Source organism: Necator americanus, chromosome V (assembly GCF_031761385.1).
Source record: "Necator americanus strain Aroian chromosome V, whole genome shotgun sequence".
NCBI lineage: Eukaryota > Metazoa > Nematoda > Chromadorea > Rhabditida > Ancylostomatidae > Necator > Necator americanus.
The window spans coordinates 1,140,856-1,159,131 of record NC_087375.1 but is presented as its reverse complement, the minus strand read 5'-3'; the positions used below and the strand labels follow the sequence as shown (position 1 = coordinate 1,159,131).

At 40.1% G+C, this 18,276-nt stretch overlaps 2 protein-coding genes across 3 annotated transcripts in view; one reads left to right on the top strand and one right to left on the bottom strand.

The window, feature by feature from the left end:
- Positions 1 to 2,064: 2,064 nt before the first annotated feature.
- Positions 2,065 to 6,094, top strand: RB195_012623 (uncharacterized protein; the record flags this gene model as incomplete). Its single annotated transcript, XM_064202082.1, has 8 exons — positions 2,065 to 2,186; positions 2,458 to 2,584; positions 3,555 to 3,716; positions 3,814 to 3,927; positions 4,126 to 4,245; positions 4,517 to 4,690; positions 4,751 to 5,342; positions 5,910 to 6,094. The coding sequence occupies 8 exons, from the start codon at positions 2,065 to 2,067 to the stop codon at positions 6,092 to 6,094; spliced, it is 1,596 nt and encodes a 531-aa protein (XP_064057963.1).
- A 508-nt stretch (positions 6,095 to 6,602) lies between these two features.
- Positions 6,603 to 18,276, bottom strand: part of RB195_012622 (uncharacterized protein) — a gene marked incomplete at both ends in the record, with an annotated part of 39,256 nt that continues 27,582 nt past the window's right edge. The window contains 12 exons of one of the 2 annotated variants that reach the window (XM_064202080.1): positions 6,603 to 6,616; positions 6,712 to 6,859; positions 8,357 to 8,455; positions 8,516 to 8,643; positions 10,159 to 10,330; positions 11,128 to 11,243; positions 11,295 to 11,396; positions 11,483 to 11,668; positions 11,727 to 11,874; positions 15,126 to 15,256; positions 15,324 to 17,147; positions 17,209 to 17,484. In XM_064202080.1, the coding sequence (XP_064057961.1) occupies positions 6,603 to 6,616; positions 6,712 to 6,859; positions 8,357 to 8,455; positions 8,516 to 8,643; positions 10,159 to 10,330; positions 11,128 to 11,243; positions 11,295 to 11,396; positions 11,483 to 11,668; positions 11,727 to 11,874; positions 15,126 to 15,256; positions 15,324 to 17,147; positions 17,209 to 17,484 (3,344 nt within the window). Of the gene's footprint in view, positions 6,617 to 6,703; positions 6,860 to 8,356; positions 8,456 to 8,515; positions 8,644 to 10,158; positions 10,331 to 11,127; positions 11,244 to 11,294; positions 11,397 to 11,482; positions 11,669 to 11,726; positions 11,875 to 15,125; positions 15,257 to 15,323; positions 17,148 to 17,208; positions 17,485 to 18,276 lie in introns of those variants that run through there. The other variant, XM_064202081.1, reaches the window with a different exon arrangement.

Here is an 18,276-nt window from a genome sequence, read left to right as displayed (position 1 = left end):
GCTCTGGATAAGTTACCACCACCTGTCTCAGGTACTACTACTACTGTCCTTAGAGAATAGTTTTATTTAGTAGGATTTCTTTGTAATCACCATGACAGATGATTTTATATCTGCGAATATAGTTTATCTTATGAAATCGTTACGCAGAACCAACCAAGTTATCCTGCGATTTCTAGGAGTGAAATAACGGTGACGTAGTTAGCACCATTCCTCTAATTATTATTCGAGTTGTGCATATTTATAACATATGTACAGAAATTTAATTTAACTACATTGACCATGTTCCCCGAAAAGTTCAAAAAAATCCTTTTTTTTGCGATCGGAATGCTATTGCGTGCATTTCATGGAATACGTGAGGGATTGTGATGCTTCGTAGCTGCGCGGATTACTCCTTATTACCTTTAAAAAAATTTTAAAAAGAAAATTTATGACGTGTAAAACAATTTCTGTAATGAATCGGTAACTGCTGGTTTGGTTTTTCGAATCAAATATGGAATAATATCTAAGATAACTTGATTTTAATCGAAATTTTCGGAGAGGTCAGGGAAAGGTGCGAAAATTTCTTAGGTATGAAGCTAAAGCATTTATTGCAAGGATGGTTACGCATTCATGCATTCATGTGAGCTCGTTGCTGAATTGACGTTGTATTCACAAATAGTACGCTCTCGTTTGAATCGAAATTTCAATACCTTACATTTAAGTGAAACGGCAAGAGCAAGGATGTTTTGCCGCGTATTTCTCCCCGGATTAGTGGGAAGCGCGGAACGGAACAAAAAATACGTTCACTTTAGCATTTATGTTATCAACAATCCTTTTTATGTTTGGAGAGTCAGGAATCGAACGGATAAGATGTAAAATCCATTGTATTGTGATTTATAAATTCTTAGAAGCTGTGGATTGAGACACAATGGCTGCTGTGGGAAGATGCGTAACTGTGCTTACTTGTGGCACAGTAAGTAGCCATCGATAGAAACACCCGCAAAAATATGGGAATCCTTGGACGTCGTTAAGTCACAGGTGAAGGAAAAATAATGCCAGCGGCTTGTTTAGACGGAAATGAGCACGCTTGGAGTTTCTTGGAGTTCGGAAATGGTGGAGCGAGAAAGCATTGAAGCGTGTGTGTGTGTGTGTCGCGCTTGACATGGAAATCACACTCTTAAACGACCACGGGGTGTGGCCTCAATAAGGGTGTATAGTGAGCCCTTTCACACATCCAGCTAATCTAATCCCATTAATCACTTCTAGCCGGTGTCTCTCACCTGAGCAGCGCCGGCGGCGGCTGCGGAGCAGCATTGATTAACACTCTCGGCCTACTACGTTCTGGTGGGATCGTTCTCATAGATCATTTTCCCACTACACTCACCCCTCGAGTTTGCATCACCTCACCACCACCGTATTCACATTGCTTCGCAACTATCGGCCGTCTACGCCATGGCTTGTGCGAGTATCAGTTACTCGGCGTTAGCTTCTAATGGACAGTAAGTGTTAACATTGTTTAATTATATACCATAACCCAAAACCATGTTGATGCGTTTCCGCCACGAAAAGGACTGCGTCAGGCCCCACAAACAACGAGTTTGCCGTCTTTTTCTTAACTATCCTAACATAGACAAATGTGTTTTTTTTCTTTTTGGTGCACTATCTGTGTATGCGAATAAATAAATAAATAAACCGAGAACGATTTCATCAGAGATGATTTCGAAAAATCACCTTCGCCGCTCAGTTGTCTTGAAAAAATTCTAAGGCAAAGGAGCACTGGTGGTTGTTGCCGCATTGGGTTAAAAGGCTAATTAACCCAAAGAGGTGAGGTACAACCGCAGGAAAGGGGTAAAATTTATGAAAATGGTCAGACCACATATCGCGCAGGTAGGCTATGCAGTGTATGTGTATGCAGTATGCGTAAAGAGGTGAGGCGGGACGCAGATTAGGAGCGCCGCCTCCCTGGAACACGTCTGGGGCACTTGCCTCCGTTTTTCTACTGGTTTGGACCACAAAAATTTGATGGATCCTCAACGAGGATAGCGCTGCCGATCCTAAAACTCTCAAAGAGGATCTGCTGGAAGAATGGCGATTGCTATTTCACAGGCAGTCCTACAACATCGAGCCTCCGTACAATTCGGGGTGCCACGAACTGATATTCAACTGAAATTCAAAAATTACAGGGTTACCGGCAATATGATCAGCGGGTAAGTTATTTAACGTCATTTTTTCAGCATGTTTCGCTTATTTTTGCGTTCATACTTAGTCATGCATGCTTTCGTGTACGTATTAGTGGTTCTAACCAGTCTTTATACATATATTTTACGCTTGAGTACTCGCTAACTCATTGAGACTAACTGCGTCTGAGTTTTTTGTGCGGTCTAATGGTTTTTTTAATGCAACCCTCATAACGGCAGCCAATTATTTCGATGGAATTCGTATCCCGGGAATTAACGAAGCCGAAAAACCGTATTTCAGTGCCGCTCAACAGCACAAAAAACGTCTTGTTCCATTACGGAAAACGGACGCAATGAATCATGCTGAACGGCGAAATTTTCTCATTTTGGATGAAGTATGGCGTTCCGGAGGCAGTGAATGTTTTCAGGTAGGCGGTGGGGAAATTTGTAGCAATTTTATTTTATTTGGAAATATAAATAAGTGCACATTTTCGTATCCGCCTCAGTTTTTTTTTGGTTCAGAAGAAGACCTACAAATCATAGCTAGGGGAAATACGGATGTGAAGAAATATATCATACCTCTGAGTAATAATTTACCTTTTGTTTGGACATTCTAAAGTCAATTTCTTATTTATTTTTAACTATAAAAAAGGTGACAAAAATTAGGGAATAAAGGGAATTTCAGGGCAGAAGCTTTCTGTCGCATAAAAAAAAGAAAGATTTCAAATTTTCGCCTCGAACGAATATGGCCTGGCTCACTTTTGAGAAAAAAAAACATGCAGCTTCATGGGCTTCCTATATGAAATCAAGAATTCAATATCCGTAATCCGACAGATTACGGATAACGCCACCTTGCAATGCATAACATCATAACATGTGATTGAACATTGTCTTAAACTGGCTACTATAGTAAAAAAAAAAGAAAATTAGCGAATATTTAATTGCATGAGACCTAAGAAAATAACCTGAAAGGCATAGCTATAGCAAATTAGACAAAATTTGAAATAAAATTTGAACAGTCACAAGCAAAAATCCTTGAAACTTGAATTTACGGCTGATTAAGATCAACCAAGCACGAACTAAGGATTTGCATTTGCATTTTCATAGTTCACTTTCATCTTTTTCTTTACTTTCATCTACTTTCTCTACCTATTCCTCCGCCTAGAATTTATAGAGGAGGAATGAAAATTCCTGTTTATGCGGCCGTAAAATCTACTTCGCCGTGCTTCCGGCGCGTTGACGTCGTCGTTGAAATTTCGTCGGGCCTAATAGAGCCAAAAGAGAGAGTGACAAACGAACTAAATGAGCGAAAGAAAGCAGCAACGACTACACGAACGAGAAAAACTCTCTGGATTGAATGAATATAGGGACCAACTATGGAAATTTCTAATTTTACAGATTATACCACCGGGTGGAATTGGAGCGGACGGAGAGCCGATGTTTTTACGACTTAATATTGGCGGCACAAGATATATGCTACTTGTGGATGCTCTTCTAAGAGCAGAACCATCAGGATTTCTTGCAAAATTCGTTCAACTCACTCATACTGCCAGATTAAAGGTGCGGATTAACTGATCTCTCTCGTCGAACTTCCTCTACTGCAATGGTTAGCTCGTATGCGGGAATTTTTTCCGCCACTAATTAATGTGATTTTCAGGTAGCCGACGCATATTTGCCCAATGAAGAGTCGTATTTTTTTCAAAGATCCCCTATCGCTTTTGATGCTATTTTTCAATATTATGCTACTGGTGTTGTACATCGACCATCGGAGGTTTGTCTGTGTAAATTTATTTAAAAGCGGCTGATTGTTGTTTCAAGAAAAAAAATGAAAAAGTATGAAAATAATACGATGTAATCGGATATGCGATGGTGTAGTGTTGAGCTAACAGCCGTCCCAAAAGTTTTGTCACTTCGCCTCGACAGGTGTCAGTTACGATCAACTCAAACTCAAAAAATCCTCAACACACAGGTGTGCCCTGCCTCGTTTCTCAGTGAGCTCGACTTTTGGCGTATTTCACATCAACATGTCGGCTCTTGTTGTGCTGACATCGTACCGCAGAAGAAGGAGGAAGAAAAGGAGGAGGAAAAGGTGAGAGAAGTTCTTGTCGATCGTCTAGAGTGATGCTAGCAGTAGAATGTAGGTAGTTTGTCGTCAAAAATCGAACAGCACCCATCCACGTGCTTTGGATAACAAAATCATCCTTAACAAATCATCCTTAACAGTAGATCTGAAGCCAATTCACCAACTGAAGCCTCAGATACTGAGAAAGAAGCAGAATTTTAACCTCAGTGCACTCACCGAGTTTAGTGTCAACACCTGCTGCGCTTTCACGGAAAAATGAACCGAAAATGATTTCCAGGTAGACGATACTACGTTCGACAACTTAATGTTTGGCAAAGTACGGAGGCGAATGTGGACATTTCTGGAACGACCGGGTTCCTCGATGCAAGCAAAAGCATTTGAATTATCGTCAACACTATTCGTTGCAATTTCTGTGATGGGGCTTAGTTTCGGCACAATTCCGGACTTCCAGGTTTTCGCGAACATTGGACTCGCACTTTTTTCCGCTAGTGTTAATGGCTGCTGGTTTCAGGTGACACATTATATGCCACCGCACAACGAAACTATTGTGCTACCGAATGGAACCGTAACTGTGGTGGAGAAGGTTGAGGAAATGAGAGTGGAGCATCCGGCATTTGTGTTCACCGAAAGGATTTGTATCGCCTTCTTCACGGTGGAATACTGCCTTAGGCTGTTCGCCGCTCCCCGGAAATTACGATTCGCACTTAAACCGCTCAATCTTGTCGACTTGCTAGCTATCGTTCCATTCTACCTCGAGCTGTTGCTCACCCTTTGTGGGGTCGATGACAAGAAGCTCAGAGATCTACGATGGGCCTTCCTTGTTGTACGAATCCTACGAGTACTTCGAGTGATAAGAATTATAAAACTCGGACGTTTCTCGTCAGGTCTACAAACATTTGGAATGACTTTGCAAAGGTCACAAAAACAACTCCAGATGATGACGATCGTACTTCTTACTGGCGTGGTTTTCTTTTCTACAATGATTTATTTTCTGGAAAAGGATGAGGATGGCACACCGTTCACCAGTATACCTGCTGCATATTGGTGGTGTATTGTGACGATGACCACTGTTGGTTACGGAGATGCTGTTCCAGCTACAACCAGTGAGTTCCTACCTGTCCTCTTAGTTATTCTCGTGCGACAAACTGAACGGAACGCGCTACGCGCTGAGATTCTCGTCATAGTATGTAATTATTGTTTATTTTAATATGTAGAATGTAGAAAATAAGTTGTGTACATAGGTAAAACGGCCCCTGCACAAATCCCACTTTCTAAATCATTTAATATATTTAGATAGTGAAAAAAAAATAAAAATAAAAATAAAAAATAAATAAAAATAGGGTCAGCGCTTTTACATCTTTGGTCATCTTTGTCTTTTGCCCCACTTTCTAAATCATTTATATCTAAAAAAAATAGAAAATAAAAAAATAATATAATAATAATAAAATAAATAAATAATAAATAAATAATAATATAATAATAATTATAAAAATTAAAATAAATGGAAATAAGGTTTAAAAAAGTCTTCAAAGCTCCAAAATAAAGGGGGATTGCTGATCTAAGGTTTAACTGCAAAACTCTCACAATGTTTGTTTTGCACAGGTTGACAACAATAAAATCGATTGACCTTTAATTTACGATCACTACGATAGAAAAGAACCGAATTTCAGTGGGAAAAATTATCGCATCAGCGGCAATTATGTGCGGAGTACTAGTGCTGGCCTTACCAATCACCATCATCGTGGACAACTTCATCAAAGTGGCTCAGGATGAGCAACAAGCGGAACAAGCGAAACTTGACCAAAGCAGACAAGAGTTGGCTCTTCAATCAATGCTGCAAGGCGACGAGGACTAAGAGTTCGCTCGAACTCTCCCTCACAACTCTCCACAGTTATACTGCTATGTGATTCTATTTCTTTTTTTTTTTTTTTTTTTTTTTTTGGAACAACAGTTTCCACACGATTAAATACGAGTATATCGGTTGTATAGGTACGTACTTTTTTCTACCATTTGGATTTTTTTTCTGTATTTTTCATGTTTAAAAGTGTTCTCGATGTGAACATGAAATGATAGGAAGAATATGTTTTTGCGAGTTTTAAAATATTTTCACTTGTCATCTCACTACGTCGTAGAGTCAATATGTATGTTATTTACTAGTTGTCCCATGTGTTCAACTGTCCCAGCGTAGGGTCCCAGGTGAGATATCATTGATGACATATCAGGAATTAGATACGCATTTAATGCTTTTTCTTCTCCGTCCGTCTTCTTTAGAGTGGATTTAGCCGATTGATTGAAAAATCACATCCCACAAGCCACAGCGCTAGCTCACCACCACCCCGGTTTCAATGTGATTGCTCTCTTATTCAGTCAGTTAACACTGTGCACTTGTATGAAATTAATTTGATGAATAAATGTCTATTTTCTCCATGGTTACCCGCGTCAACGCGAAATTCTCCAACGATACCTACGTACCTGAGAATGAGAGGCGGAGCTTCACCGTTTCTCCCTCATCATACACGAGCACTGAGGTATATCGATCCGGCCGGTTGATCTCTGGCAGAGCATCCATGTGCAGTTTGAATTTGTGCTCCGTAGTGCCGGCCGCATTGCTTAGAACTATCTGAAGCAGATTTTACACAATTTGACAGCATAGAAACTACAAAAAAAAAGAAAAAGAAAGTCAAGAATCCTAAATTAAGGGCAGGGTTAAGCGTGGTGACACTACGATACGACCCTCCTCCTCTCTTCTTCTTCTTCTTCACCTCCTCTTTCATCTTTCCTGCGACAGTTCTCAGTTGCCGCTAATTCAATACAATGGAAATTTTTTTCTTTTTCTTTTTTCTCGGAAAGTGCTTTGAAATAGAAAAGATCGAATATTAATCGCAAAACAATTGGGAAATGAGAAAATTGGTAATTGACAGAAACGACGAACCGCCAAGTAGTAGAAGGAGCAAATTTGCTGAAATGTTTTTGAAATATTGGTGTTGAAATACTTTCATTTTTATTCCATCCTATTTTTATTCCAATTCCTATGAAATATCTTCAAATACTTTCACTCCGATCAGATAAATTTAAATAATTCAAATACTTAATTTAATAATTTAAATATTTTAATTTAATTTAAACATTTTTACTTTACTTAAAGCGCATAATACCAAAAAGAGAGGAAACAGATGCATAGGTCAGATTAGAGAGCAACGATTTAAAAAAAAAACCGAGAAAATCAACATTTCGTTCCTACAATTTGACAATGAGACGACGCAGGTTCAACATTGCGCTGAGTAATATTTTTACAAAGCAGCTAGAAACCACTTTTAAAAGATGAAGAATTTACCTATACGTAGTGCTTAGCAATTCAAAAGTGGATTTAATGGAATTTAATAACCAAAAAAACTCAAAATCTGTGCAGGTCTGGAAGATCGCGAATAATTTCGTGAGAAGAAAACCAATAGAAATATTCCAGGCAGTTTTTCAGTGAAGAAAGTGAAGTTTGCGCTACAAAACAGACATAGCACTGTTTTTTTTTACTTCTCCTAGTGTTTTTGGAATTTAGATGGGCCAAAAGTAAAAATTTTCAACTTTTTAAATTGGATTTTTTCTGTGATTTGAGAAAACCACACAGTCGGAAAAGGAGAAATTCTTCACATAGAAGCTTTCCTTAGTCTCTCTATCCGATTGTATGGGTGGTTTTTTTTTAAAAAGCGCCGTCCCGTTCTCGTGGAATGGAAAAATTTTCAAAATCACGATTTTTTTGTGTGATCTTGAATAAAATTCAATATCTCCGAGATACTTAGTGTGTGTTATATCATCACAGTTAAATAATAACGCAGGCGTTAATTAGTTTGTGTGTGTGTGCTAATTATTTCCCTTTTTCATTCAAGAACTATCGAAAATCTTCAAAGAAGGCAGTGTAGGATCCCTCGTAATAGAGATTTTAACTTGAAGTGCTGTGCAGAGAAGAAAAATATGGGAAGAAGAGAAAAATTGTGATAAAGCTGTCATGGAAAGAAATAAAATAAGCAACTGACCTCATGAGGTCAAGAGGCTACAAAAGCGGTCAGAAATTTCTGGGAAGTTTCGATGAATTCGGATGGAAATCCCTTATTATAGAACTAACCGTGTAGTCTCCTTCATCGTCTTCACGCATTTCACTTACGGTCAGCGACGACACACCAGCACTGGTTTCGATCCATATTCGTTGTCCAGAAAAAATCTCCTGAAAAGATGTACTGACATAAAACCAGTGTATTAAATGTAAAAATCTCTATTTGCGAACTTTTCTGTTCTTAAACCAGCGTATTTCTGGAGATGGGTGTCCTTTAAACTCTGCCAGAAGTTTCATCTTTGCTCCTTTTAGAACTGTTGTGTTTTCGGGAACTAGGAAGAATGATGGTTGTTCGTTTTCTGAAAATTCGCAAAATTTAACACAAATTAGACTATAGGTTCACTGATAAGATTTTTCTACCTCTCCACAGATTTTCTAGAAGATTCTACTTGTAACGAATAATTTTCAAAAAAAAGCGATCAGTTTTGTAAGCTATAATTGTGGTATGGCATCTACCTATCATCATGGTATTTTCATCATGGTATTTTCTTGTTTCTTTTTGTTTTCTTAGATAAATTACACACCAAAAGTACAAAAATATGGAAATTGTTTTTACCAAGAGTACTCTAAAGAACTGCTCTGAAAAATATCAGCGGCCTAGCCCCACAGTTGTGATGTGGTTCCAATTTGTAGCACGGAAACGGGCGCATGGAAGAGCGTATAGGACCGACTCGATGGTGATGTGCTGATAACTAACGACATCCTTTCTACTTCCCAACATTTTTTACGCAATATTTTACAGCATTTTTATTTTTTATGCAATATTTTTTATTTCATAGCAAGGCACTTTTTTAAACGATTTTCATATTTTCAGATAAATGAGATTTCTCATTTTCTCTTCAGTGACCAATTAACCTAAAAAAAGCAACTGGTCTGCGGAACAGAAAATATTTTATACAAAAATTACGTCCAATGAGTGCAGAAAAATTTGATAGAATCGAGGTTTTTTATGAATTGAAAAAAAAAATATGAGAAGAAATAATTCCTCAGAAGAAGAAATCTCATTTTTCAAAGTAGGATCATTACGGGCGACAATTTCAGTGTGTGACAGAAAGGAGCTTAAGGAGTAGAAATAACCGGCAATTCACCTATTACATACCGAAATATGGAGAAAAATTTAAAAATTAATGAATTCTAGAAATAAAATTTAATTTATGAATAAATGAAATATTTATAAATAATAAACAAATGAATTTATATCCCGGTAACGGTGCTAAGAATTCACAACGAGAAGAGCTGTATGAATATTGAGAAGGCAAGGAAAGATAAGCAGGTTATTGAAAACGTATTACCCAAATTGCACAGGGTCCCATCTGATTCACCGTGGCATTTTCTCTAGTGTCAATAAATTAGTGGAATTATGCTAGAATCAGCAGGATATTTCCCACCAATCTATTTTATTTTATGCACGCGAAAACATCGTGTGAACAAGACTCATTTAAAGGAATCACCCCACGAATCCACGAGGTGGTACGGATTTCAGGTGGATCAGGATCGTAGATTATGGAGAGCGGGGTGATTCCGTCCATTTCTTCCTTATTGCTGTAAAAAACGGCCCGGAAGAGACGGCTTCGGGCGTTCCGGACGCAGCGCATCTTCCAAAAAAATCAGAAAAATCCGTACCCCCTCAGATTCGTGGAGTGATGCCTTCAATTGATTTGGAATGGGTCGTTATATCCTGCTTTTGCAGAGCACCAAGGTTGCTATGTTTAAAAGACGCTAATTTCTGACGCATTCTCGAAAAAGAAGAAAAAACATGATCGAAGAATAATGATTGCAAGTACTGAATGCAGTTTTCAATGTTTCCAACAAACCTCTGGCTCTCCCGCATTTGACAACATCACTTTCTTCTGACGGAGATCCTTGAGCATCAGGCGTTATAGCAGTTACTCTTACGGTATAGTCTACACCAGATGTTAAACCAGTAATTGTGTACGAATCACCGTCGACAGAAGTGACTGCAGTCCATGGACGCCTTGCTTTCGCCTGGAATTGGAAGAAGTATGAGAAACGGGATAAGATGCCGATGGATAAAGAAGGCTGTAGGTGGATGGACAAAATTTTTCATCAGGTAGATTCTTTCTCGCTTCTTTCATTTTCTATTTTACTTCTTGAGCGGTGTTGTTTTTCTGTTCAACCCCTTTGAACTTCTTTTTTTTTCACATCTGCCCAGTTTTTTAACCTCGCTTCTACTGATTTGTAGATAAAAGACACTTCTTTTATTGATTTTGCTTTTACTGTCGTCAAATCATCCAAAAAATGGTTTATACACCTACTGCATACTGAATTATTTTCACGCCAAGAATTACTGTACTCCTTGCTAGTCAACTTCATGCTTTAAAGGCATCACCCAATAAATCTGAGGTGGTACGGATTTCAGGTGGAGTACTCGTATACGGGATTCGTATATTATGGAGTAGGGGGCGATTCCGTCAATTTCTTCCTAATTGCCGCGAAAAACGGCCCGGAAGATACGGCTTAGAACGTTCTGGCGCACTATTTTCCACAAAGAGTTCGATTGGAGCGCACCAGCCGCGCCGCATCTTCCGAGCCGTTTTTTACAGAAGTTAGAAAGAAACGGACGGAATCACCTCCTCTCCATAATCTACTATGCCGTACACGAATACTCCACCTGAAATCCGTACCACCTCAGATTCGTCATGGGGTGATGCCTTTAAGGTGAATAGTAGTGAGTAAAAAAACGAAGTGGAAAAAAGAAAAAAGTGGAAAAAGAGATGTTTAGCCCCTTTATTGATGGATGTAAGCGAAATTCTCATAAGTACCTCTTTAATCTCGACAAGATACTTGACACCATCAATCGGCAGAGGATTCCATTTCGCCATAATCGAAACGCCGGTAGGTGTCACTTCAGGTTTCTCCAGGTCGAGAGCAAGAGTTCCTACAAAGGTACGCTATGTATGTGGAGTAAAACGAATCGTTGCCTCCCAACCTGGTCTAATTCTGATGTTTTCAGATTCAACGAAAGGACCAACACCACTCGTGTTCTCAGCAGCAATGCGAAACCGTTGAGTAGACCCGCATTCCTGTTTTTCTAAAATATGCAAACTTGTAAATTATTAGGTGTGTCAGGAATTAAAACCACCCATAGAAAATATGTTTTATTTCTCCAGAACTCACCTGTTATGAAGTTTGTTGTCTGGGAACGAGCCAAAAACATCCATTCATTTATTTTTTCATCATATTTCTCGATAACGTAGCCAACAATTGGATCCTTCTCATCGTCCTGGGGAGCGCTCCATGACAACTTACAGGATGATCCAATTACCGCTACTCGAAATGAGTCGGATGGCAATTGCGGTACACCTGCACTTTTTTTGAATTGCACTAATAATTTCGTGAAAAAAACACTTTAGTGATTTACCCTTCACACACAGCGTAACCTCAGCCGTATCGCTTCCTTGACCAGTTTCAGCTGTCATGGAATACACTCCGCTATTCGACACATCGGCTTCCTTGATGAATAGTTCAGCTACTCCATCCTTATACGATAATGTGTGATATTTATCGTTCTAAATAAATGATATATACTTATTATTGTCAAAAGAATATTATGTGCCAAAAAAATAGGAGAGAAATGACATTCTGAATGTTGTATCAACGACTCCAAATCCAATTAAATCACTCCACGAATCTGAGGTGGTACGGATTTCAGGTGGAGTATTCGTACACGGGATCGTAGGTTAAGGAGAGGGAAATGATTCCGTCTATTTATTCCTAATTGCCGTAAAAAACGGTCCTGGCGATACGGCTTCGGGCGTTTTGGCGCGCTATTTTCTACAAGGAGTTCGATTGGAGCGCGCCAGCTTTGTGCGCCGCCACATCTTCCAGGCCGTTTTTACGGCAATTAGGGAGAAATGGACGGAATCACTCCCTCTCCATAATCTACTATCCCTGGTATGGAGATATGGGGAGTGGTATGCTGCCTTTAAACCTTTACAGGTAACATACCACGAATCAGACGTGGAGAGGGAATCGGTGGGAAAAGCTAGAGGGTCCCACGTCGTTTTTTTAAAGGATAAAGAATAAAATGTCTGGTGTTAATCAGAACGCTTGGGATGCGCCACCACGTTCACTTCAATTCAGAGTCGTTTGAGGTTCACGAACGTGTAACTGGCCCAGACGATGACTAGCGGGGGCTAGCCGATGTGTCAGGTCAGTATTTTCATCCTCCCAGCTCATTTTGGTACCAGTTCATCAATTCCGAAGAGATGAAGGGTTTAGTGAGCGCTAGGGAGGATTCGAACCACTGATCGATCGTGGAGACAGCGGAACCACTTGCCGACTGCGCTACGCCAGCCAGTTTCTTACGACGATTTTTGTGGCGCTTTGCAAGTAGTAGACTACACCAAACAGGCTTACTGGAAGTGAATAGTCAGGTCACATCAAGTAATACTTTGCAGGAAAAAAGTACCGAAAACGGCTGGATCGATTGCATCCTCGAATTCGACAGTAGAGAAGGTTTTTTTTTCTTCTAATAACGACTTCAGCGCCCTAGTTGCAGTCCGATTAGTGTCGTATTGAAAGGCATCCCTCCCCCTTCCCCACTCTTTTCCTCTCACGTGGCTTTTCCCTCAAATCGAACTGTAGTCACCTTGACCTTGACCTTGACCTTGAACACAAAGAATACAGGAAAGTGCACTTGATGGCTGTTTACCCACTTCTCTCACGCAAATAGCAGACGAAAACCTATAGATTTATGACATCCGAAGTTTGCTGAAGAACTAATACTCGGCATTTTCCATCATATACATATGTAAATACTGATCAATTAGCTCAAACCAATTCAAATGATTATATTTATTGACGGACAACCGTTACAGACAAATTTTCGCCCACCTTCACATTTATCATTGCTTTTGTAAGAAGACAGACAGGGGAACGTTTGCTGAAATATCGATCGCTCCCTGTCCTTCCCCTACGATTATAATATCTAGAACGATTTTGGATAAGTCGCAGGACCTGTGTGGAAAGTGGAAAGAAGTGGCTTATCACTTCTCTAAACAAACAGTTATGTCCAGAGAAAAAAGAGATGTTTCGCGAGTTGTTCGGAAGTCATAGAAAACCGTACGAAATCCACATAGGACCAGACACATGAAAACAATGGCTCAGCGACGTTGTAATAGCTATTGCGGAGGAATAATACAAGTGCAGAGCGAGCATTACTTTTTACAACAAAAAAAAACTGTTGGATCGGTTGAAGATGGACAGTACTGTGTTGATGAATGCATCAAACCAGTTACGACAAAAATCAACTTCAGCTAACTTTGCTGCTCGAAGACCACTCGAACAAATCACTCAATGGGGTTAAGCGAACGGCAATATCGAGTGGTCGTGTAAGTGCAGTGGTAAGAAGTCTACACTATGTTTATGCGGTCGGTAGTTCGATATCGCTCAATGTCGACTAAACGCTTCACTTCATCAGGGTTGATAAGATGCACCAAATTTGTCCGAATCGATGACGATCGGAAATCTTTTGCTGAAGTTATTGTATAATTCGCGTACACGTTCATAAATTTGAATTGAAGGCGAATTTATTTATTTATTTATTTATTTATTGAAAACACCTGCAGGTGTGCCATAAAACAAAAAAAAACAAGATGGAACAGAGCTCACTAGAATTTCGCCTTAATTTTACACAACAAGACCTTCGAAGCCCTTCAAAACATGAGGAGTGGTGGGTTGGGAGGTCATTTTCCTGCTACAGAAGGTGAGAAATCCTCATCACGCAAGACCCTTTTCCCAGACCCATAACGTTACGGAGCCACAAAACAACGTTTTGAGCTCAAACGTGCTAAAAGGCGCTGAATGGGGCAATTTGGGGGCCTATGGACCAAATCCTGTACAAAGGTGGAGCCACAAAACAACGTTTTGAGCTCAAGCGTGCTAAAAGGCGCTAAATGGGGCAATTTGGGGGAATATGGAAAGAAGTCGCTGTGAGGGTAAAGCCCAGAAACAACGTTGTGCGCTCAAACGTGCCAAAAGATAAAGGGTTTAAGTGACCAACATAACCTCGAACGGAGGAATCCGTCAGGGAAAACGGGGCAAACGGGTGGTGGAACCTCAAGCGCAAGGGCTATATTCCGATCAGGTACCTAGTGAAAGCGTGAAATCTTTGGTAGTGACCTCAGTTTTGTTACATTGAACATTGCCGGATGTTTTCGAAATGAGTTAGGATCACCAGGATGTCACCATGTGTCGGGATAGACAGTTCAGGCGAACATCAAGACATCAAATATATGGAACAGTAACCAATGAATGGATTCCGTGGAAGATGTAGATCGGGGAAGTTGGGCAGAGCAGCAACAATCTTTCATTTATGCCTTATATTACAAATAGAAAGTAGTATTTGTGCACGAAGACGCAGATTTCAGGTCGAGTATTTTTATAATGGATAATAGATTATGGAAAGGAGGGTGATTCCGTCCATTTCTCCCTAATTGCCGTAAAAAACGGCAGGGAAGATTCGGCGCCGCACAAGGCTGGCGCGCTCTAGTCGAACTTCCTGTAGAAAATAGTGCGCCAGAACGCCCGAAGGGTCGTCATCTGGGCGGTTTTTTACGGCAATTAGGAAGAAGTGGACGGAATCACCTCCTCTTCATAATCTACTATCCCGTATACGAATACTCCACCTGGAATCCGTACCACCTCAGATTTGTGGAGTGATGCCTTTGAGCAGGGATCTAACGTCAAAGTCAAAAGTAATTATCAACATTTCTTTCAAAATGTCAAATTGATGTCCAAATTGTTGTAACTCGCATACCTTTATTAGCAATCCATCTTTCTTCCACAAACACTGGACATCAGTGGAGCTTTGAACGGTGACAGCGATTTTTGCTGGGTGACCTACTTTGACCTTCACTTCGCTGGATTCGACGCTGACAATCGGATAACCTTAAATCAAACATGGAATTAGTTCTAGAGTTCTAGTATAACCAAGAATTATTTTTTAATATGTTACCTGATTTTTTGATGTTTTTCAAACTAAGAGATGTACATTCCACACCATCAGTAGTTCTCAAGCCGTTACCATCAGCGGGAACAAAATCGTGTGGAGTTGCGATATCCTCAATATCCTTAGCCGTGGATACGGATTTCATGTCCCCGGCTAACAATTCTGTTCCCTCTTCTGCTTTGGTTGGATCTATACTCGTTTCAGTTTGAGGTAAAGTTTCATTTGTTGCAGTCGCTGACGATGGATGAATTTTTTCTTGCTGGGGATTTGTCTGGGAATCTTGTTGAGGTGAAGATTTTTCTTTGCGAACGTTTGGCTTTCGTTTTTTTAGTCTTTGCTTCGTGTTAACAATGTCATCTACCGGGTTGGAATGCTTCGTTGCTATTTTCTCCTTCTTTTCCTCCTCTTCATGTTTCTCTTCACTTTCTTCGTTTACTTGTTTGCTCTCCTTTTTTTCCTCCCTAGGTTTCTCCTCAGTTTTTTCGTTCTTTTGTTTTTTGTTGGTCGGAGCAAATTTACATTGGTTAGCGCCATTTTTATTTTCACTCAATTCTTTTACGTTGAACGAAGGGTCGCTTTCTTCTTCACCCTCTTTCACATCAGCTCCTCCAGAAATGTTCTCGGACGATCGCAGAGGATCCGAATTTCTTTCTTTCACAAAAGTTATAGGAAGCGTAGGTTCGCTTGGTGTTGATGAAGAATTCGCTCCTATAGCAGTCACACGGTACGCGTACGGACTATTATCCATTATAGAACAGTCCGAATATTCTGTTTTCTCTAAAACTGCAATTTCATGCCAATTGCCTGGCGGGTTGGAACGCTCAACCTTATAGAAAGAAGCCATAGGCACAGAGTTCCACGATAAACAAATGTTATCACCATTCTTTTCCGCAACCAGCGACGTGGGTGCTACGAGAGCAGTGTTTTCGACTGATAAGGTCTCCGAGGATTCGGTTACCTCCTCCTCATCATCGCTGGGGATCAAAACGTTCACCGGTAAACTTGATGGACCCTCACCAACCTTATTCACGGCTACGACACGGAATATATATTCCTGATTAGGAAATACATCAAGGTCATCGAAACAAAACGTCTTCGGATTTGTTTTGCCCACAGTTCTCCATCGTGTGCTTCCCAGTTTTTTTCGCTGGACGATGAATCTTATCACTGGAGATCCATTGGTTTCCTCGGGTTCTTTCCATGTTAAAGTAGTTGAACTAGTCGTTACTGTGATCGCAGACAAATTAGTGGGCGCAGATGGAACATCAAGAATGTTGACGTAGAACTCATTCCGAGTGATTCCACTAGCGTTCTCAGCGACGATTTTCACGGCGCCACGATCCGCTAATGTCAAATTTTTTATACAAACTCTGATAACATTTTCATAATGCTCCACAAGTGCTCTAGTGTCCTGGATGAGCTTATCGTTATGAAAAATAGTAACAGTAGGTTCTGGATATCCTAAATATTCAATATGGAAGTCAAGCGCAGCGCCAGCATTCAGACTGATGCTTTCTTCAATTTGTTCACGGATTTTTATTACAGGAGCTACTTCTAGGCTGAGAAGAGCCGGTGCAGACATTTCACGTTCATCAACGGATACGTGATACGTCCCAGCGTCAATTTTTTCGAAAGCAAGGATTTCTAGCGTGGACATACATCCACTAGTCGTGATTTCATATTTCCCGTGCTTCTGCCATATTTCTCTTCCGTCTTTAAACCATTTAAGGCGGTCAGACGGTTCTGATAGTTCACAAACAAGTCTAATGGTATCGCCAAAATGCTTCACTATTTGATCCTGCGGTCCAACGCTGATGTGTGACATCTTATCTAAAGAATAATATAATGAAATAAGTAGGAAAAAAGTGAGTTGTCTGTTAAACAGCACTACCGTTCACTACTAGCTCTCCTTCGGTCCAATTTCTTCTATCAGATGTCTCGCACCGGTACGTTCCGCCATCTGTGGCTCGTATAGACTGAATACGCAGGATTCGCTGGTCTCCATCAACAGAAATTTTGACGCGTGCGTCTTCCTTCAATTTCCTTCCGTCCTTGTACCAAAACACCGCTCCGCTTTCATCCGATACTGTACACGATAGGTTGATGTCAGCACCAATTTCAGCCTCATTATATTCAGGAAAAGAGGATTGAAAGTGATGTCGTACATCTGAAAAATAAGTGGGGATTTTTAGAACATTTCTATTACTTTTTTGCTTTGAATGAGTCTGAAGTACAAAGATAAATCGCAGATTTTTTTTATCAAAAAGAAATCTCATCTTTTCTCGCTACTGATGCAAACGCTGGTTATCAACTTCAGGTTATGAGTAGTGGTTCCTGTAGCCTTTTGTAATAAAATGATGAAAGCAAATGAAATAAGAATAAAAATAAAAAATAATGATGAAAGCGTATATTTTGTATATGTCATAAGCGGGAGGTTACGGGGGGAAACCGTTAAAACTTCCTTTTCCTGTAAAAATCAACCAGCAGATTTTTAATGAGATTATACCATGGTCACTTACACAACAAAACGTTAGCATTGCAACTTTAGAATGTAGCTGTTTACGGGTTTACGAGTTAACTGCAATTAGAGTGAATTTTTCCTTAATGCGGGTGTGGCGCAGTCAGTAAGAGTGTCCACTGCGCGTGCACGATCGATCAGTGGTTCGAAATCGCCTTAATTCCAACTAAGACCTTCATCCCTTCGGGGTCGATAAATTGGTACCGGACACGTCTGGGAGCATTAGAAAAAAACTGACTTGATATATTTTCTGGTTCCCATAGGAGATTGTGTAGAGGCTAGACGTTCATAAACCTCAGCCATACTGAATTGAAGTGGATGCAGTGGCGCACCGCAAGGATTGATTAGCGCAAAACAGTTTATCCTTCTACCTTTTAATCCCCAATGCAAAAATATTTCGTTACTATAGTCCACTTATATCCATGATTCTTATTTTCAATT